Source organism: Lynx rufus, unplaced genomic scaffold, assembly GCF_022079265.1.
Source record: "Lynx rufus isolate CCGP_SWC_20201006 ecotype Redwood Valley unplaced genomic scaffold, mLynRuf1.p SCAF_2, whole genome shotgun sequence".
Classification (NCBI taxonomy): Eukaryota; Metazoa; Chordata; class Mammalia; order Carnivora; family Felidae; genus Lynx; species Lynx rufus.
In genome coordinates, this window is record NW_025814834.1 from 33,588,001 (window position 1) to 33,608,875 (window position 20,875).

The 20,875-nt window shown below is 38.5% G+C and overlaps 1 protein-coding gene across 2 annotated transcripts in view; it reads right to left on the reverse strand.

Moving 5' to 3' along the window:
- KIAA2012 (KIAA2012 ortholog) overlaps positions 1–20,875 on the reverse strand; it is a 109,039-nt gene that overhangs the window by 9,103 nt on the left and 79,061 nt on the right. For both annotated transcript variants that reach the window (XM_047084827.1, XM_047084826.1), the window contains exons 16-19: positions 5,637–5,727; positions 2,337–2,493; positions 1,487–1,489; positions 219–333 (exon numbers count right to left, since the gene is read on the reverse strand). In XM_047084827.1, the coding sequence (XP_046940783.1) occupies positions 219–333; positions 1,487–1,489; positions 2,337–2,493; positions 5,637–5,727 (366 nt within the window). The remainder of the gene's footprint in view (positions 1–218; positions 334–1,486; positions 1,490–2,336; positions 2,494–5,636; positions 5,728–20,875) is intronic.

Here is a 20,875-nt window from a genome sequence, read left to right on the forward strand (position 1 = left end):
AGGGAGGAGAGGGTAGGTGATGGGCATTGAAGAAGGCACCTTTTGGGATGAGCATTGGGTGTTGTATGGAAACCAATTTGACAATAAATTTCATATATTAAAAAAAACTCAAAATTAGGTAGTTTGTCTCATTAGATTCATGATGATTCTCTGTGACACCTCTCAGCTCCCATTAGGTGTCTTTTCCTGGGTCATTCCTCAAGAGCACACTCCCTTACCAACAGAAGCCTCTGTTTTCCTGTGGACCTTTCCTTCTCTCTCCCCTTGGGGTGCCTTGGACTTGTCTGTCTTGGTTCTTTTCTTTCTCTTGTCTTTGCCAATCAACTCCATCTCCTAAAGGTGAAAAATTAAGGAAAGGACCATGATATGAGTAGGAAACAAACAAACAAAAATCCCATCAAAGGGTGATTATGTTGAACAAGACAGAATGGCTTAGAATGGAATTTCTGGGTTCCACATGAAGCTGGAGAGCGAGTCTTAGAATGGAGCTGGTGAGGAGATCCTAAGGTTCAGCCTTTCATTTAAAACTTCTAGGTATAATGTCATAGGAGGAAAGAGGAACAGAATACACTTTATGATTGTCCCCTTCTTGGATGCTAAATCACGATCTACAGAGGTGGATCAAAGTGAAGCACTTTTCAACTTTGATAGATTGCTATTGCTACAATTAATGTTTAACTAGTTTAAATCAGAGCCAGCTTTATTCACTCTTGCATCATTTGCTAACTTTCCAGAAGTTTCTCAAGCAGACGACCACAGCCATGTCAGTCTTTACCTTTCCCTATGGGCTGGGACAACAATGGAGATTCCTCCAAAGAGAGGATGGCAGAATGGGTACCTTAGTACCTGTGATATTTTGACATAAGAAATATATATTTGTCTTCATCCCCAGTCTCTGGCACAGAATTCCTAAAACCATTGTAATTTCTGGAGCATAAATGTGAAAAGAGTGGCTTTTGTTATTCACTAACAAACCCCTTTTTTAAAAAAAAATTTTTTTTTAACGTTTATTTATTTTTGGGACAGAGAGAGACAGAGCATGAACAGGGGAGGGGCAGAGAGAGAGGGAGACACAGAATCTGAAACAGGCTCCAGGCTCTGAGCTGTCAGCACAGAGCCTGACGCGGGGCTCGAATTCACAGACCATAAGATCATAAGCGCCGAAGTTGGACGCTTAACTGACCAAGCCACCCAGGCGCCCCACTAACAAACCCCTTTCAACCACACCTGAGATTGTATTAATGAGATGATTTTGGAAAGCACCTAAGGTGGGGGGTTGCTGGTTGCTAGGGGAACCAACCATGTTATTAGAGGTTTGGAGCTTTCAGCTCAACATTCCCAACCTCAGAGGAGGGAGAAAAGACTAGAGGTTGAGTTAAGTACCATCTACCAATACTTTTATCAGTCAATGGCTATGTAATGAAGCCTCCATGAAAACCTGAAGCAAAGGAGTTTGGATGGCTTCTGAGTTGGTGAACACATCCACATGCTAGGAGAGTGGCACACTTCAAACTCCATGGAGAGTGAAGCGCCTGCTTCTGGGACCTTGCCCTATGTATCTCTTCATCTGGTTGTTCATTTGTATCCTTTAAAATATCCTTTGTAAGAGGCATCTGCCTGGTTTAGCCAGTGGAACGTGCAACTCTTGATCTTGGGGTTGTAAGTTCAAGCCCCAAGTTGGGTGTAGAAATTACTTAAAATTGTTTAAAAAATATCTTTTGTAATAAATCAATTATAGTAAGTAAATGTTTTTCTGAGTTTTGTGAGCCATTCTAACAAATTGTCAAAGCTGAAGAAGGGGTTGTGGGAACCCTCTATTTATAGCTTGTTGGTCAGAAGTACAGGTGACAATCTGGGACTTGTGACTAGTGTCTGAAGTTGGAGCAGTCTTGTAGCACTGAGCTCACCCTTAACCTGTGAGGTCTGTGCTAACTCCAGGTAGTGTCAGAATTGAACTGTAGGACAGACATCCCTTCCCCATGCAAAAAAAGGACTGGATACCCAATTGGTGTCCTTCGAGCTGGAGAATTGATTGATGTGGAAAAAGACTCCATACATCTGGTGTCAGAAGTGGTGTGTGTAGGAAAACTGAAGTTTTCTATTAGCACCTTTGTAAAATTAGAAATGGGCACCCCATCCTTCAGAAGGATGCAGCCCAATGCTGGGGTTCAGGGCATGGTTTGTTAACCACAGAATGGATTTCAGCTCTCACTTGCCCCCATTGTAGGTACCCTTGTGTATATACTAAGCAATACATACAACTGTCCATGATACCCCTAATGAGAGCAACATCCAGGCAGGGCTTTTGGAACAAGCTGGTAGGTGTTTACACTTACATTTATGTTGGCTAGTGCCTGGTGGTTGAATGATCTTGGTTCAGTTTTCTCTTCTCTTCCTCTTGGAAGAAGAGATGTGTCTTTAGGACCCAACCTCTCTAGGGACTCGTGTCCTTGGAGTCTTCTTTGTAGATGATGTACATCATAATCTCTACCACTTTAAGAAAGAGCAAAACAACAGGACTAAACTAAAAAACAAAACAAAACAAACCCCACAAAACTAGTGGACAAGGAAAAGGAAAAGTGAACAAACATTGTTTCTGTGGCACTGTGTTGGGCATGTTACACACTTGGTCAACCCTCTTTTTCTCAACACATCCCTGAATAAGGGAGATTAGAAATTTGAGTCTTCATTTTTGGGGTTCTCTCCAGCTTAATCCTCAATTTAGGGAGCAGAAGAAATAGTTTGTCTCCCTGTGGTTGCATATCTATGCCTTTAATTGAATGACATAGGGTTATCTAACTGAAATTTCTTCTATCAAAGGCTTAGCTGAAAAATACATGACCTTTAAGAAAGAGTCTTAGGCATGAACAGACACTTTTCAAAAAAAAGACATCCAAATGGCTAACAGACACATGAAAAAATGTTAAACATCACTCATCATCAGGGAAACACAAATCAAAACCACTATGAGATAGCACCTGAAACCTGTCAGAATGGCTAAAATTAGCAACTTAGGCAACAGATGTTGGTGAGGATGCAGAGAAAGGGGAACACTTTTGCGCTGCTGGTGGCAATGCAAACTGGTGCAGCCACTTTGGAAAACAGTATGGAGGTCCCTCAAAAAAATTAAAAATAGAACTACCCTACGACCCAGAAATTGTACTACTAGGTATTTATCCAAAGGATACAAAAGTGGTGATTCGAAGAGGCACACGCACCCCAGTGTTTACAGCAGCACTATTGACAATAGTCAAAGTATGGGAAGAGCCCAAATGTCCATTGACTGATGAATGGATAAAGAAGATGTCGTGTATATATAGATGTATATGTATATACATACATACATACACAATGGAAAACTACTTGGCAATCAAAAAGAATGAAATCTTGCCATTTGCAACAATGTGGATGGAACTAGAGTGTATTATGCTAAGCAAAATAAGTCAGAGAAAGACAAATATCATATGATTTCATTCATATGTGGAATTTAAGATACAAAATAGATAAACATAAGGGAAGGGAAGATAATATAAAAACAGAGAGGGAGACAAACCATGAGAGACTCCCAAATACACAGAACAAACTTATCGTTGCTGGTGGGGTGTTGGTTGGGGGAAGGGCAAGGGGCATTAAGGAGGACACTGGTTGGGATGAGCATTGGGTGTTATATGTAAATGATGAATCACTAAATTCTATTCCTGAAAAATAAATAAATAAATACATACATACATACATAAAATTTGATTAAAAAATAGTCTTAGGAACATGCAACTATCCATCCATTCTTTTATGCCCTCTGAATTATATATATATATATATTTTTTAAATTCTATTCTTGGTCAAATCTAGCCACCAAAAGGTCATGTGCTGTGTTTGTGTGATCCCTTGTAGAATTGCAGTCACTGACTATCTGCCTTGAGGATAACTGACTTATGTTCTCTGGGTAAAAAGGTCACTAAGAAATAGCTATGTGGTTTCAGTAACAGCTGCAGCAGCAGCTACTGTGTGTCAAGCCTGGTTCTGGGCATTTTATTTTATTTTTTTTAAATTTATTTATTATTTTTTTTTTTAATTTTTTTTTTTCAACGTTTATTTATTTTTGGGACAGAGAGAGACACAGCATGAACGGGGGAGGGGCAGAGAGAGAGGAAGACACAGAATCGGAAACAGGCTCCAGGCTCTGAGCCATCAGCCTAGAGCCTGACGGCGGGGCTCGAACTCACGGACCGCGAGATCGTGACCTGGCTGAAGTCGGACGCTTAACCGACTGCGCCACCCAGGCGCCCCTGGGCATTTTATTTTTTAGCCAAATCAATATTTTGTTCATTGTGCTGTGCTAGTACAGGGTCTTACTATAGAAACTTGAGAAATATTTGTTGCATGAGGTAAAACGGAATTTCCTGTAAACACATGGGTCTTTAAATCATTCAATGTCACTCTATAAAAACCCACAGAAGGTGTATCCTTTAGAATTTAGTGCTAGGAAAATCTTTATTTCCCTTGAGGAACAGGTATGCTGCAAATGAGAACCACAAACCTGTGTTACTACTACTACTACTACTACTACTACTACTACTTCTCCTCCTCCTCCTCCTTCTTTTTTTGTTTTTACATTCAGGAATCTCTGTATCAAATCTGGAAGTCTGATCTTTAGTCACAATGACTCTAATTACTTTTGTTGGGTGTTGATATTCTTTTTTCTTTTCCTCTGGATTAAAGATTTTTTTTCTTTTTGGTTATCTCACTTTGGCTTTTTTTTTGTTTTTGTTTTTTTTTTGTTTTTTGTTTTGTTTTTTTTTTTTGCTGATGAGGTTGTTGTAAGCCATTTAAATCCATTGTGGAAGAAACTGAGGTATAAAAGTTGAAAACTGGAATTTTTCAGATAGCTGCCTCCCCCCATCAAGTGCCTTTCTTTCTTTGTTCCTAGGGATCATAAATCCTTTTTGACTCAGGAGGGGACACCTACATCAAGAGGCAGGTGAGGTCAGGCTGTCAAGTCACTGATGCTCATGGGAGGTCACAATAGGCTATAGTTCTAGCTGCCACTGCCAAATGGGGTTTAGGAGCTGACTGGCCGAGCTGCTGGTTAGTGAGCTCATTGGAAGGACATAGTGAGCACATAGGAAGCACTTACTACATGTTAGCAATTAGTTTTAGTATTTTTAAGTATTATTTATTTTACCCAAAGTGGAGTGAATGTGTAGAGGAGAAACCAAGTTGAATTGACAGAAATCACCTTACTAGGCATGTCTGTAGATCCCAGTTATGTAGACAAATGGAGAAAGCTGTTTCCACACTGTTAAACTTCACTTTTCACCCACCCAGCCAAAGAATATGGCTTATGTAGGAAACATGTCACAATATAATTCTCCCCAAGAATCCGTTTCTTAGACAACAATTCTGGCTGTTAGAGAATGCAGTTAGCCTGAGAATCTTCATGCTTAGAAAAAACAGAAATGAAATAATTAAAAACAAAAATGAGGGGTCTCTGGCTGGCTCAGTAAAGCAGGCAACTCTTGATTTCAGGGTCATGAGTTCGAGCCCCATATTTGGCGTTGAGATTACTTTAAAAAGAAAAAAGAAAAAAATGAAATAAAAGTAGAGCAGTCCATATCATTACAGCTTCGAACACTTACGTCTTTTGGACAGTATCTGACTCGAAGGTCTGGATGTGATCATCCAGGGAAGCACTAGGAGGGTCAAGGTTCATATTCCTCAGCTCCTGGTCTGTGAAGACAAAGAGGATCCTTAACAGCCAAAGACAATAGACAACAATCCCAGACATGGGAAAATGTCTACCTGGTTAGTAGTCAATGACATGCAAATTAGCACAATAAAGTATGTTATGCCTAGAAAATTAGCAAATCCTGCACAAACCAGTGCTGGCACAAGGCAAGTGACATTAAAATTAGTAGACCCTTTGGGAAAGTGCTACAACAGTGTGTACCAAGAACCAGAAAAATGTTCTAGTCTTTGATCAGGAATCTTACTCCTGGATATTTATCATGAAGAAATAATTCAAAAGGACAAGCTTTTTGTACAAAGTTTTTATAACTTTGTTATTAATAATGAAAAATCTCCCCAACAATGGGAGATTGGGGAAGCAATTTATGATGCATTAATGTGACATTTAAAATTATGGTTTAAAAGATAAGCAATATGGAAAACATGACATAAAGAAGTAAAAGTGTAAAATACAGAATATTGTGGTAGAACTCTATAAAATATGTATGTAAATGAATAAGGGCTGGAAGAGAAAACAAAAAGAAAATAATAGATTAGGAAGTTTATATGTGTTTAAATTTTTTCTTAAAATCCTAGTGTGATTATAACATTGAAAATGAAATTGCTTAAAAAACCCCAAACATTACAACTCAATAGCAAAAAAACCAAACACCAATTAAAAAATAGGCAGATAATCTAAACAGACATTTTCCAAAGAAGACATACAGATGGCTAACAGGCACATGAAAAGATGTTCAACATCGCTAATTATGAGGGAAATGCTATTCAGTGAGATATCACCTCCTACCTGTTAGAATGGTTAGTATCAAAAAGACAAGAAATAAGTACTGACAAGGATGTGGGGAAAGAGGAACCCTTGTGCTCTGTTGGTAGGAATGTAAATTAGTGCAGCTTCTATGGGAAACAGTATGTAGCTTCTTCAACTACATACAACTTAACTTCTGAGTATTTATCCAAAGAAAATGAAAACACTAATTCAAAAAGATATATGCCCTACATTCATTGCAGCCTTATTTACAATAGCCAAATATGGAAACGACCTAAGTGTCCATTGATGGATGAATGGATAAAGAAGATGTGGTATATATACAAAAAAAAGCCATAAAAAAGAAGGAAACCCTACCATTTGCAACTACACGGATGGGCCTTGAGGGTATTATGCTAAATGAAATAAGTCAGAGAAAAACAGATACTGCCTGATTTCATTTACACGTGGAATCTAAAAAAAAACTAAACGAACAAACAAAACAAAACTCAAAGATACAGGGAACAGATTCGTGGTTGCCAGCAGGGAAGAGGGTTGGGAACTGAGAGAAATAGGCGAAGGGGATCAAGCAGTAAAAACTTCTATATAGGGGCGCCTGGGTGGCGCAGTCGGTTGAGCGTCCGACTTCAGCCAGGTCACGATCTCGCGGTCCGTGAGTTCGAGCCCCGCGTCAGGCTCTGGGCTGATGGCTCGGAGCCTGGAGCCTGTTTCCGATTCTGTGTCTCCCTCTCTCTCTGCCCCTCGCCCATTCATGCTCTGTCTCTCTCTGTCCCAAAAATAAATAAACGTTGAAAAACTTCTATATATAGGGGCGCTTGGGTGGCTCAGTCATTTGAGCATCAGGACTCCAGATTTTGGCTCAGGTCATGATATGGTTCATGGGTTCAAGCCCTGCGTTGAGCTCTACGTGTTGACAGTGTAGAGCCTACTTGGGATTCTCTCTCATTCCCTCTCTCTCTGCCTTCCCCTGCTTGCTCTCTCTCTATCTCTGTCTCTCTTTCTCTCAAAATAAATAAACTTAAAAAAACCTTAGATATACAATATAAATAAGTCATGGGGATATAATGTAAAGCATGGTGACTATAGTCAATAATATTTAGCACATTTGAAAGTTGTAAAGAGTAAATCTTAAAAGTTCTCATCACAAGGAAAAAATTTTTTTGTAACTATATGATGACTGTTGATAACTAGACTTATTGTGGTGATCACTTTGTGATGTATACAAATATCAAATTATTATGTTGTATACCTGAAACTAATATAATGCTACATATCTATTTTCTCTCAATTTTAAAAATTTTAATTAAAATAAAAAATGAAAAACAAATGTTACCCTATAAGGAAGGCTTACTCAGGCTACACAGCTATCACTCTTTGCTGGACTCTCTCAAGACCAAACTGGGTAGCTCTTTATTTTTTATTTTGAGGTGGGGGGGTGAGAGAGAGAGAGAGAGAGAGAGAGAGAGAGAGAGAGAGAGAGAGAATCCCAAGCAGGCTCCATGCTCAGCATGGAGCTTGACACTGGGCTCAAGCTCATGACCCTGGGATCATGACCTGAGCCTAAATCAAGAGTCAGACACTCAATCGACTGAGCCACCTAGGCGCCCCTGGGTAACTCCTTTAAAATGAGAAGAGTCCTCAGACTAAGACTTCATATTGGACTAGGCTACCTTTTATTTCACTTTAAACAATATTTTTATTATGAAAGATATATTTCATTGCAGAAAATTTGAAAAACAGAAGCACAAGGAAGAAAAAATAACTCACAGTCAACACATAATTATTAGAATGACTAAAATGATTGACTATACTTAGTATTGACAAAGAGGCAAAGGAACTAGAACTCTCATTTACTGCTAGTTGGAATGTAAGATGGAACAGTGACTTAGGAAAGTAGTTTGGCAGTTTCTTTTTTCTTTTTAATGTTTATTTATTTATTTTGAAAGAGAGAGTGACTGGGGGAGGGGTAAAGAGTTAGAGGGAGAGAGAGAATCCCAAGCAGGTTCTGTACTGCCAGCACAGAGCCCGACATGGGGCTCAATCCCACGAGCCATGAGATCATAACCTGAACCAAAAATCAGGAGTTGGGCACTTAGCCTACTGAGCCACCAAGGTACCCTAGTTTGCCAGTTTCTTAAAAAATTAAATGTTATATATATCATATCATCCAACCATTACACTCCTGGGTATCCTACTCACGAGGAATGAGGGGCACCTGGCTGGCTCAGTTGGAAGAGTATGTGACTCTTGATCTCGGGGTTGTGAGTTTGAGCCCCATGATTGGTGTAGAGGTTCCTTAAATAAATAAGCAAACTTAAAAGAGGAATGAAAGCATATGTCCATATAAGGACTTGTACACAAATGTTCATAACAGCTTTATTGGTAATAGTCAAAAACTTGAAACAGCCCAAATGTTCATCAACAGGTGAATGGATAAGCAAACTGGTGTATACATACAAAGCAATATGACTTAGCAGTAAGTAGAAATGAAGCATTAATACACTCAGCACTATGGATGAATCTCAAAAGAATTACATGGAATGAAAGAAACCAGACCCAAAAAAGGGTATATATAGTATGACTTCATTTATAGAAAATTCTAAAAATGCAAACTAATCTATAGTGTCAGAAAGCATATCAATGGGGGACACTGGGAGGCTGGGGACAAGGGAGGCTGGAGTTGGAGGAGGCATGAGGAAATGTTTGGGAAAGATGAATGTTTTATCTGGACTATGATGATGGTTTCATGGGTATATACATATATCAAAACTTACCTAGTGGATCTTAAAAGTTCTCATCATAAGAAAAAACAATTGTAACTGTGTGTGGTGATGGATGTTAATTGAAGTTACTGTGGTAATCATTTTGCAACATACAGATAAATCATGTTGTACACCTTAAACTAATACAATGCTATTTGTCAATTATATCTCAATAAAACTAGGAACCACCCCCAAATCATAGCAATGTTTAGTATTTCAATGAAAGAAAATTTATTGGCTGAATAATTTTATACCCTACCAAATAATTACATATCATTAAAGCCTAAGAAAAAGGAAAGTTGACTGCATTAAAATCTTTACAGGAAAAAAAAAGTATTATTTAACACTTTAAAAAACTTATCTAATCATAAAATTTAGATAAGTGTAATTTATCATATATCAATTATCCCTCAATAAATCTGCTTAAAAAAAAACTTAAGAAAAATATTAATACAAATAAAGTGCCTAAACAGTGTTGGCACTTGGTAAAAACAAACAAAAACCAAACACCTCACCCATGATCACTCTACGCACATACAATTAATGCAAATATTTTGGTGTATATACTTTCATGCATATATAATCTATCTATCCGGGGTGCCTGGGTGGCTCAGTCAGTTGGGCGGCTGACTTTGGCTCAGGTTGTGATCTCACGGTTTGTGGGTTCGAGCTCTGCATTGGGCTCTGTGCTGACAGCTTGGAGCCTGGAGCTGGCTTCAGATTCTTTGTCTCCCTCTCTCTCTGCCCCTCCCCTGCTCACATTCTGTGTCTCTCTCTATCTCAAGAATAAATAAACATTAAAAAAAATTAATCCATCTACATATACATTCATTTTAATAGAATTAAATATATGTATAATTTTAATTTACTTTTATGTTATTAGAATTTCCCATATAGTTAAATATTCTTAAAAATTATCATAATAAACAGCATAGAATTTCATTGTACAGATGTACCATACCTTAATCAGACATGTAACTTGTAAAATTCAGATTGTTTCAAAGTTTTTATAATTATAAAGAACTTTGCATAACATTTCACTGAAAGGAATGTTTTTGATTATTAAAAGACCTACTCTTTGTTCACATCTATGATTATTAAAGGATATACAGTCTTTAAGGCACAATGTTGACTGCCAAATCATTCCCCCCAAAATTTGTACTGATTTAACACTCTGAGAAAAATGGTCATCTATTTCTTCATTTATCACATGCTTATTAAATACTGACCACATGCTGGGAATTGTGTTAGATGCTGGAAATAGAGTGGGGAGTTGGACAGACACCCCCCCCCCCTACCTGCTCCTGGTCTCAGGGAGCTTAAATTTTATTGGGGAAGATGGATATTAACACAAAATAAAAACTTTTCAAAAGGTAGACTCTAATATTCAATCCCTATTTCTCTTTGAGCAGTAGATTCCTGCATGAATTCATTTATTTTTCCTCATTTTTCTTTATTTAAAGGGGTTATAACTTTAAAGAAAGATTGGAAAAGAAAAAATTCACCTGTCATCCTACCATCAATCATCTCCTTAATATGATAGTTAATCCATTTTTCAGCATTCAAAGTTGTCCATGACACCCCCACTCCTTCTCAGCCCAGAGCGCCTTTGTAGCTTGGGTTTTCTTCTGCCATTCCTAAACTTTAAGGATAGCATCTCACACATCAACCTCCAGAAATAGCAGTGGGGACAAAATTGTTAATGTACAGGGTGGTTGGGGAAGCTGGGAAGGTTGATTGGGGTGGTTACTTAGAATTTATTTTGTTTTGGATCATATGTAATGTTACAGAGAGTTGGAGGTGATTTAAGTATCTTCGTGATAAGAGAAATTCTGTGGGAGTTTCATGGCTAACATGGCTGTAAAAGCTGTTTCACTGGACATTCATGGCTCATTATAGCTGTTTTGAACTCTGAGACAGGGCACTACAGGACCAGCAGAGGGCGCATTTGTATTGACCAAAAGCTGAGTTTCTACATTAGTGTAATTTCACCGTATTGATGAGAATTGAAAATTCTGGGAGGTGGATCATAGAAACGAGCTCCCCTCACTCCCCAATAAAATAATCTGGTATTTAGGAAATATTGGGATAAACTAAGCCAGTGCTTTGAATAATAATTTACAACTTTTAACTGCTTTAAAAAAATCTGTAAAATATTTTAAGAATGCAGAGTATAGAAAAAATACTATATAGAGTACCACCTAGCTTTGTGAAATCTTAACATTTTGCCATATCTGATTCACATTTTTTTCTAAAGAAATAAAACATTTCAGATACTGTCCAAGACTTCATTGTATAACATTTGATCTCATTTCTGTCACTCTCTCCCAGTGGTAACCGTTTTCTTAAATTTGGTATTTGTCCATTGAACACACTACTCCAAATACGGCACCTTCACATATTAAATATTTCAAGCTGAAGGAATTTGAAAAATGGCAGGTGAAGGAAGGATTCTCTGACCACCACTCCGTTCTCCCCCTGAAGCATCCCCTTCTAAGAGCCTCATTTGAGAGGTGCCCACCAGAAGTGCCACCTAGAGGAAAGAGGCATCCTTATCTCTGAAGATGGAGAAACTTCAAGAGGAATCCAAACAAACAGGCCTTGCTCAGTTTCTCCCAAATTATTATCCTTCCTTAGCCCATTCCCTTTAAGTAATATCACATTATCCCACAACTTTCCACTCTTCATCAAACCTCGTATAAAAACACTCAGGCTTGGGGTGCCTGTTGGCTCAGTCTGTGGAACATGCAACTCTTGATCTTGGGGTTGTGAGTTCAAGCCCCATGTTGGGTGTGGAGATAACTTAAAAATTAAGAAATCTTTAAAAAAACAAAACAAACACACACACACTCAGGCTTAACCATTTCTTTGGGTCCCCATTTCCTTATGAAGTCTCCTATGTCACATAAAATTTATATTAAATAAATTTGTGTGCTTTTCTCCTCTTAAATCTGTGTCAGTTTAATTTTTTAGGCCCAGCCAGGAGACCCTAAGAGGGTCAAGGAAAAGTTTTTCTTTTCCTACAGTGTCCTCAGGCATATGTCTATATCTTTGCCACATATAAATACACTTATAAATAACAGGGGCACCTGGGTAGCTTATTCAGTTAAATGTCTGGCTCTGGGTTTCAGCTCAGGTCAGGATCTCACAGCTTCATGGGTATGCGCCCCATATCAGGTTCTGTGCTGGCAGCTCGGAACCTGCTTGAGATTCTCTCTCTCCCTCTCTCTCTGCCCCTACCCCACTTGTGCTCTCTCTCTCTCAAAATAAATAAAACTTAAAAAACAACATATACTATTTTATACATTAAATCATTATATATTTTACAACTTATTTTGCTTAACATTTTAGTGATTAATTCATGATGATACATGTAGTTTCCATTCATTTATTTTAAGTTATTGACACTATTCCATTGTATAAACGTACCACAATTTAGTTATCCATTTTGTTGCCGATGGCTGTTTTGATTATTTCCAACTTTTTGTGATTACAATGCTGTAATGAACCTTCTTGAGTGAGTCACTTTTCATACACAAAAGAGTTTCTCTGAGGTATACATGGGAATAAAATTGTTGAGTTGCAGGGTATGTGTATCTTCAATTTATTGGATATTTCCAAATTGCTCTGAATTTCTAAAACTCTGTATCCTCATCAAAAATGGGTGTTTGCAGACTTTTAAATTTTTGTTAATCTGATATATACCTGAAATGATATCTCTTTTTGTTGTAATTTCAATTTTCCTGATTAGCAGCAAGTTGACTTCTTCACATGACCATTTATTTAGGCTTCCTCATCTGTTAATTGCCTATTCATATCTCAGCCATTTTCATTGGGTTGATCTTTTCCTTCTCTATTTGTAGCGGTTCTTGCCACATTTTGGATACCAATATTTTATTGGTTTTATGCGCTATAAGATATTGTCTTATAGTCTGTGATTTGTCTTTTTTTTTCTTTTTTAAAGATTTTTAAAAATTATTATTATTATTTTATGTTATTTTTAAATGTTTATTCATTTTTGAAAGACAGAGAGAGACAGAGCACAAGAGGGGTGGGGCAGAGAGAGAAAGGGGGGGACACAGAATCTGAAGCAGGCTCCAGGCTCTGAGCTGTCAGCACAGAACCTGATGTGGGGCTTGAACCCATGAACCATGAGATCATGACCTGAGCCGAAGTTGGACGCATAACCGACTGAGCCACCCAGGTGCCCCAAAAGATTTTATTATTTTTTAAAAATAATCTCTATACCTAACATGGGGCTCAAACTTACAACCCCAAGAGCAAGAGTTGCTTGCTCTGCCAATTAAGCCAGCCAGGCACCCCTGTGATTTGTCTTTTAACTTTGTTTTTACTGTCTTGTCAAAAACTTTAAATTTTAATATAACCTGATTTGTCAGTAATTTTCTTTATGGTTTATGTTTTGATTCAGGGGTAGGAAATTTTTTCCTTTCTCAAATTCATAAAGATATTCTTCTATATTTCTTCTAAAAAGTTTAAAATTTTTGCTTTTTCAGAAAAAAGCCTGGCTGGTTAAGTCAGAAAAGCATGAGACTCTTGATCTTGGGGTTGTGAGTTCAGGCTCCAAGTTGGGTATAGAGATAACTTAAAAAGAAAATATTAAAAAAACTTTTTTTGCTTTTTCAAGAAACACACCTGATAATGTGAGATAAAGATTTAAAAATTGGATAACCATTTATCTCAAAGTTATATACTGAGAAATAGCTCATTCTTTACACTTTTGCCATATGTTGTTTCCATATATGGGTGCATTTATTTCTGCATTCTCTATTCTGTCTGTCCCTAAGCCAATATCATATGGCCTTAAAGTGATTTTTGATATTTAATATTTTTGATATTTTAGTATTTGGCCTCTTTATTTTTCTTCAAAATTCTATTGGTTATTTTGGGCCCCTTTATGAATTTTGGGATCAACTTATCATGTTCCACCAAAACCTGATTGGGGATTTAAAAAAAAATTGTAACTGCATTGAATTTACAGATTAAGTTAGGGAGAATTTTCAACCTTCCTGTTTATAAACATTACATACAACATTATATAGAATGTTATATTTATTTCAGTCTATTTTTATTTAATTTAACAAGATTTTGTAATTTCTTCAAGAAAGTCTCACATATCTTTTTTTACATTTGTTTGTAGGATATATGTACCTCTATCTATACAGATATATATTTAAAAATTACATTTATCCTACCTTCCTGTATAAACTGTACCAGTGGATAACTAATAGAAGAGGAAAAGTTGTTTTGGGTTTTTTTGGTAGGAGTTTTCCAAGTAATAAGTGGAAAAAGAATGATAGAATTTCAATATCACTATTTTGCAGCTTGTAATGAATGAATGGATCTGAGGCTACGAGCACCATGAGGTGACACGATGTCTCCTGATGGGAGAGCTCAATGCCCTCCATGAAATGGTCTTCCAAAAGGAAAAACCAAACTTGAATCTGATCAATCTCTAGATCCAAGTACTAACTTACAGGGAGTATAGAAGACAGAGAAGCACGTAAAACTACACCATGAGGAAGCAATCAGCAAAATCTAGATTGTGGGAAACTCTATAGGGCAAGTGACTCAATTTCCTAAAAATAAACTAAGAGAGTTAAGAAAAGAAATGAAAGGGAGCCAATAAATTAAAGGAGACTTGAAGGCCACATCAACGAATCACAAACAAACAAACTCTGAAACAATTATAATAATTGGGAGACAGTTACAGCATTAAAAAAACTGAATATTCAATTATATTAAAGAATAGTTCTAATTTTTAGGTGCAATAGTAGTATTACAGTTATGTCAAAAGTGTCTTTTTTTTTTTAAGGGTATTTATTTATTTTGAGAGAAAGAGAGTATGAGCAGAGGAGGAGCAGAGAGAGAGGGAGAGAGAGAATCCCAAGCAGGCTCCAAGCAGTGAGCACAGAGCCCCACATGGAGTTCTAACTCATGAACCATGAGATCATGACCTGAGCCAAAATTGAGTCAGACGCTCAACTGATGGAGCTACCCAAGTGCCCCCAAAGTGTCTTTTCTTGTTTTTTAGAGATAGATACGTGTATACATAAAATGACATGAGGCTGGAAAATTTGTTTCAAAATAATATGGAAGAGAGGGAGGAAGGAGTTAGGGATGTGGGTGAACAATATCGGCCAGGATATGGATATGTGGAATTCCTATGCTGATTTTTGTGTATGTTTGGGGGTTTTCATAATAACAATTATCTTACAATTGCATTATAAATTGTAATTTATGTTTTGACACTTTCTTTTTTCCACAATTGATTTTTATGTTTTGATCTATATTTAGTAATCTTGCTTTTTGTCTTTTAATAGCTTGTCTGTAGAGGCCCTTGGATTTTCCATATAATGCTATTGTCTGGGAATAATGACAGTGTCATTTCCTCCTTTCTGTCCTTTTCCTTTTCCTTTCTTTTGGTTTCCCTACTGTGCTACTACAATGTTGAAATAGAAGCAATGACAGAGGGCGTCCTTATCCTAGTTCTTTCTCTAAAGAGGATGCTTTTAAAGTTCTACCATTAAAGTGTGATGCGTACTTCAGATTTTTGATAGACACTCTTTATTAAAATCAGGAAGTCTTCCTCTGTTCCCAGTTTGATAATTTTAAATTATGAATGGGTGGATATCATAGTTATTTTTCATTTTGTATCTATTGGGATGACCCTAAGGTTTTTCTCCTTTAACCTCTTGATGTGAATTACATAAACAGACTCTCACATGTTAGACCATCTTTGAATTCCTGGGATAAACCAAATTCAGTCATGGTATATGTATACACACACACACACACACACACACACACACACATACTATATGTATATTTGTATATTTATACAAAATATTACATATTTAAACGTAAGCTTAATGATTTGATTGGCTATATTTTATTTAGGAGTCTTGCATCTTGGATCATAAGTGAGATTGGTCTATAAATTGCCTTTCTTACGTTGTCTTTATCTGTAGGTTCAACTGCTTTTTGGTCTTGATGAATTTGGGTCTCAAGTTAGAAATAAATTTTACTTCCTGGAAGGTGAAGAGACTTTTCAGGATCAAGGGGCAACAGCTGTGTTCTGGGATTTTGGGGACTTCCCTGGGGTTTCTATTTTGGGTTAAGTGGAGTGAGCCAGAAACATTCTTTTTTTTTTTTTTTTTACATTTTATTTATTTTTGAGAGAGAGAGAGACAGAGCACAAGTGGGGGAGAGGCACAGAGAGAGGGACACATAGAACCTGAAGCTGGCTCCCAGCTCTGAGCTGTCAGCACAGAGCCTGACATGGGGCTTGAACCCACAAACCATGAGATCATGACCTGAGCCGAAGTCGACACTCAACTGACTGAGCCACCCAGGCGCCCTGAGCTAGAAACATTCTTAAGGATGTACAACTGCTCGACATGGAGGAGGGCTTTGAAATACTTTTCAGAAGGAAAGATAAAGCAGTAACAGAGTGTGGAGGTCATCTAGGCTGCTAGGAACTAGCAGATAATTCTGAACCCAGTACTGGCAGTGTGCAGTGACTGTGTAGGCTTCATATAGAGCAAATCGGGGAGCAAGGGGTCTTGACTGACCTCAGGTGGCAGCCCTGTACAGGGGTGCCACTTTCCAGGTTGTAGATTCTGGGGCAGGGGCACTGTCTCAACTTCTGGGCACACACTTCTGATCTATTTTTCCCACAGCTTTAAGGGAAATTTTTTGCAACACTGGCTACTCCTTAGTTCATTGCACAAGTTGGGCAGTCATTATATCTGCTCCTTCTGGAGCTGTTTATTCCTGGAGCCAGGAACTGCCCCCGAGGAAAGGCCTTCAAACCTCCCTACAGCTAAGTGGACCAATGGAATTTATGCTCCTACAAGGCAGCTGTGGGCCCAACACTGATGTTTTCTCTCCTGTCCTCAGGATAAGGAGATGCTGAGCCAGCTTTAAGATGTAGAGAAGGGTAATGGCAAAGGGGATGGCAGAGAGAAGGAACCTGGGGCAGGGCTGTCCTACCTCTTGTCTGCCAGCTTGGACTTTTCCGAGAGAGAGAAATAAACCTTCCATCTTATTTGAAGTCACTTTATCTTGGTCTTTGTTAGAACAGTTGCATCAATATCCTAAGTACTGCATACCCATCTCTTCAATAAAGCAATAATGCTCTGGGCCTCTTTTTCCCTAGTAGAATAGAAATGGCTCACTGGTTTCTAAGGGTTTCTGTAAGTCCTGCCTTTTGTCTTTTCCCCCCATTGTTTCAGGCTACTCATTAGGGACCCCCCTGTATCTCATGCAGGGCTCCTCAAATCTCTCACTCTTTCTAAGATTATCTCAAATTCTGCCACATTGTAAGGGGTTACATCACTATTGAACATAGCCTTTCACAGAAGGCGGAGGCTGGCAAGGCTGCTTTGTTCAGACTGGGTCTGCTGTCCACATGTGGACTTAAGTAAAAGAAGGACTTACACAACGGACTCAACCAGTCTTGCCAAGTTCAAGCCCCCATCATTGAGATTGACCTAGAAAGTAATCATCATGTTATCAACTTAGAACAAGTCTCTCCTGACAAGGAGACAAGACTTACAGCTACTAAATTAAGGTTTTTAAGAAATAGACTGATAGCTAACCCACAGTGAGCACTTCCTCTGTGCTAGGCACTCTCATAAGCACATTACATGTATTAACTCCTTTATCTCACAGCCACCTCATGAGGTAAGTAGTACTGGCACCTCCATTTTACAGATGACTTCAACCCAGATCAAGTTAGAAACTCTAGGGGCAGGACCCCAAATTTATTTTAACCAGACTTTCAGGGGGTTCTGATGCACACTGAAGTTTGAGAACAACTGGCCTAGGAAATAAACAAGACTTGAAATTTTATTCTTTTTTTGGACTGAGGGGTTGGGGAAAAGAGGTGGAAAGGAAAGTTTTGTATTTAACATGAGCAATTTTCCAAACCCGATTTGATTTGGAGGTTGCCAATTTGATTTGTCTGGTGAAAACTTGCATGCAGTGATTTCACCAAGTGTAAGATGCAAGGTATTCTTGGTAGATATGGCACTGGCTCACTGTTCATAATTTAAACATGAAGATCACTACTTAATTTAGAGTAGTAGAGAATAAAATCTTGGCAATTAGATGTAAGGCCTACATGGGGAAAATCGATCCTTAAATAGTTAAAAAAAATTCCTTGGCAAGCTCTCTTTTCTTCCTACAAAGATTTGAAATCTTTTTTTAAACATTAGCATTTATCATTCAGGACAGGCAAATGCCTTCTTTAATTTTCTGCAGTGATATTTCACTGCATTAAAGACTGTCTGGATAACCTTTGTGGAACTCAGCCGAAGCCTGTTCCTCTGTCATGAGAAAGGAAAACTGTTTCGACTGACGTGGTCATTGCTTAGATTTGGCCATGTTCTGCACTGCCTAAAACCCCCATTGCACTTGGAGCCTTGTCAGTGTTCACATTCTGCATATGTGACTTATGGAAGGTCTGAAGACTGGAGCATTGTTTCCCTGGTTACTGTCACTCAGCTTTGAAAATGGAGGGGGCAGGAGACTTATTTTAGCAAGAACTCTGCTTAAAAGCTTGACCAAACCCAGAGATTGGGCTACCATAATATTTTATTGTCTGATATGTAGAAACAGTGAAATCTTTTATTTTATTATTCTATTTTTGAGACGGAAAGGGCACAAGTGAGCCAGGGGCAGCAAGAGAGAGAGGGGGAGAGGGAGTGAGGCAGGGCTCACCTGAAGCAGGGCTCTTGCTCACCTGAAGCAGGGCTCAAACTCATGAACCTGAGCTGAAGATCATGACCTGAGCTGAAGTCAGATACTTAACCAACTGGGCCACCCACGTACCCAGCAGTGAAATCTTTTTAAATGAGTATAAAATTGTTTTTGTTTAGAATATCAAATGAAAGAAACAGTAAAATATGTAAGCAGAAAAATATCAAATTTAAGGTGAAATTCCAAATCCATGACTTTGCACTTTTATTTCTAGTGAGCTCTCATGGTCTCCTCATCTCATGGGGTCTAGAGGAGATAGGAAGGGTCATGGTGTCATTTCAAGGTTGGAAAACTGTGACCCTGAGAGGGTAGACATTTAATCATTATGATATCCAAGTCAAAAATAATACAGTATTAGGGTGCCTGGGGGGCTCGGTTGGTTGAGTGGTTGACTCTTTTTTTTTTTTTTTTTCACAACTTGAATGGATTTTATTTATTTATTTATTTTTTGTTTTTTTGTTTTTTTAAGATTTTATTTATTTATTTTTTTTATATGAAGTTTATTGACAAATTGGTTTCCATACAACACCCAGTGCTCATCCCGGAATCTACCCAAGGGATACAGGAGTACTGATGCATAGGGGCACTTGTACCCCAATGTTCATAGCAGCACTCTCAACAATAGCCAAATTATGGAAAGAGCCTAAATGTCCATCAACTGATGAATGGATAAAGAAATTGTGGTTTATATACACAATGGAGTGGTTGACTCTTGATTTCAGCTTAGGTCATGATCTCAGGTTCGTGAGCTCAAGCCCCACATTGAGCTCTCTACTGATAGTGCAGAGCCTGCTTGGAAATCTCTCTCTCTCCCCCTCTCTCTGCCCCTTTCTGACTCTTTCTCTCTCTCAAAATAAATAAATAAACTTAAAAAAATAATAATACAGTATTCGTTAAAGGGTTACTGTATATGAATTACTTCATTTATTTCTCATGCAACCTTAGGAGGGGAATACTGTTTTCAGCCTCAGTTAAGGACACTGAGGCACAGAGGTGTTAAGGCAGTAGTCCAACTTCAGAGCCCACGTTCTCCACTCAGCTGAACAGAGCTGCTGTTGCTAGCCTATATAGAGCACCTTATGTGAATTCAAGAAAGGCACCCCAGTAGAAGGGCCGGTAGAAGGGGGAAAGGAGCCCCTTCTGCATGGATACCCCCAGTCCTGAGGTGCATGGCTTAGGGGGCAGAGCACAGGCCCCTATTTGCTCTCTCTGCTGGATGACTTTGTACAGCAAACAATAAGCAATTCTTTCTGGCTGGCACTGCATCCACTCCTTGAGAACACAAGTGTCTCTCACCTATCTATTTCCATTCCTGCAAGATGCAGTGAGGATAAAGAACAGTTCTGGTACCTGGGCCTACCCAACTGCAGTATCACACAGCATGCACAGGTACCCCCAGGGAAGAGATTAGAGTCTAGCTCAGGGTCTGGGAATATGAACTATGCCAAAAAGCCCAGTTCTGGGCCCAATGTTTCCTAGAATCATCATTATTAAATGCAGCATCATTTTTGGAGGAAGCCACACTCAAACAGCCTGACCACCCAGGGCGGTGGGCAGCAGGGTCTGTGTCTCTAAAGATACTGCCCCCCACCATCGTTGGAATATTAACCCTCTAGCCAGGGAGTCTCAGCTCCTGCACCTGCATATCCACACCCCTGTGGGCAGGAGGAACAGAAAAGTGGAAGTGCCTATGTGACCTTTTTGTGATACCCCAGAGTCTCCACTCTCTTCCAACAATCTGTGGCCTCTGGCAGGAAAGAAACCTTTCAGTAAGTCCAAAAATATAAAAGCATGTTATCGTCATCAGTTGGTTTGTGAT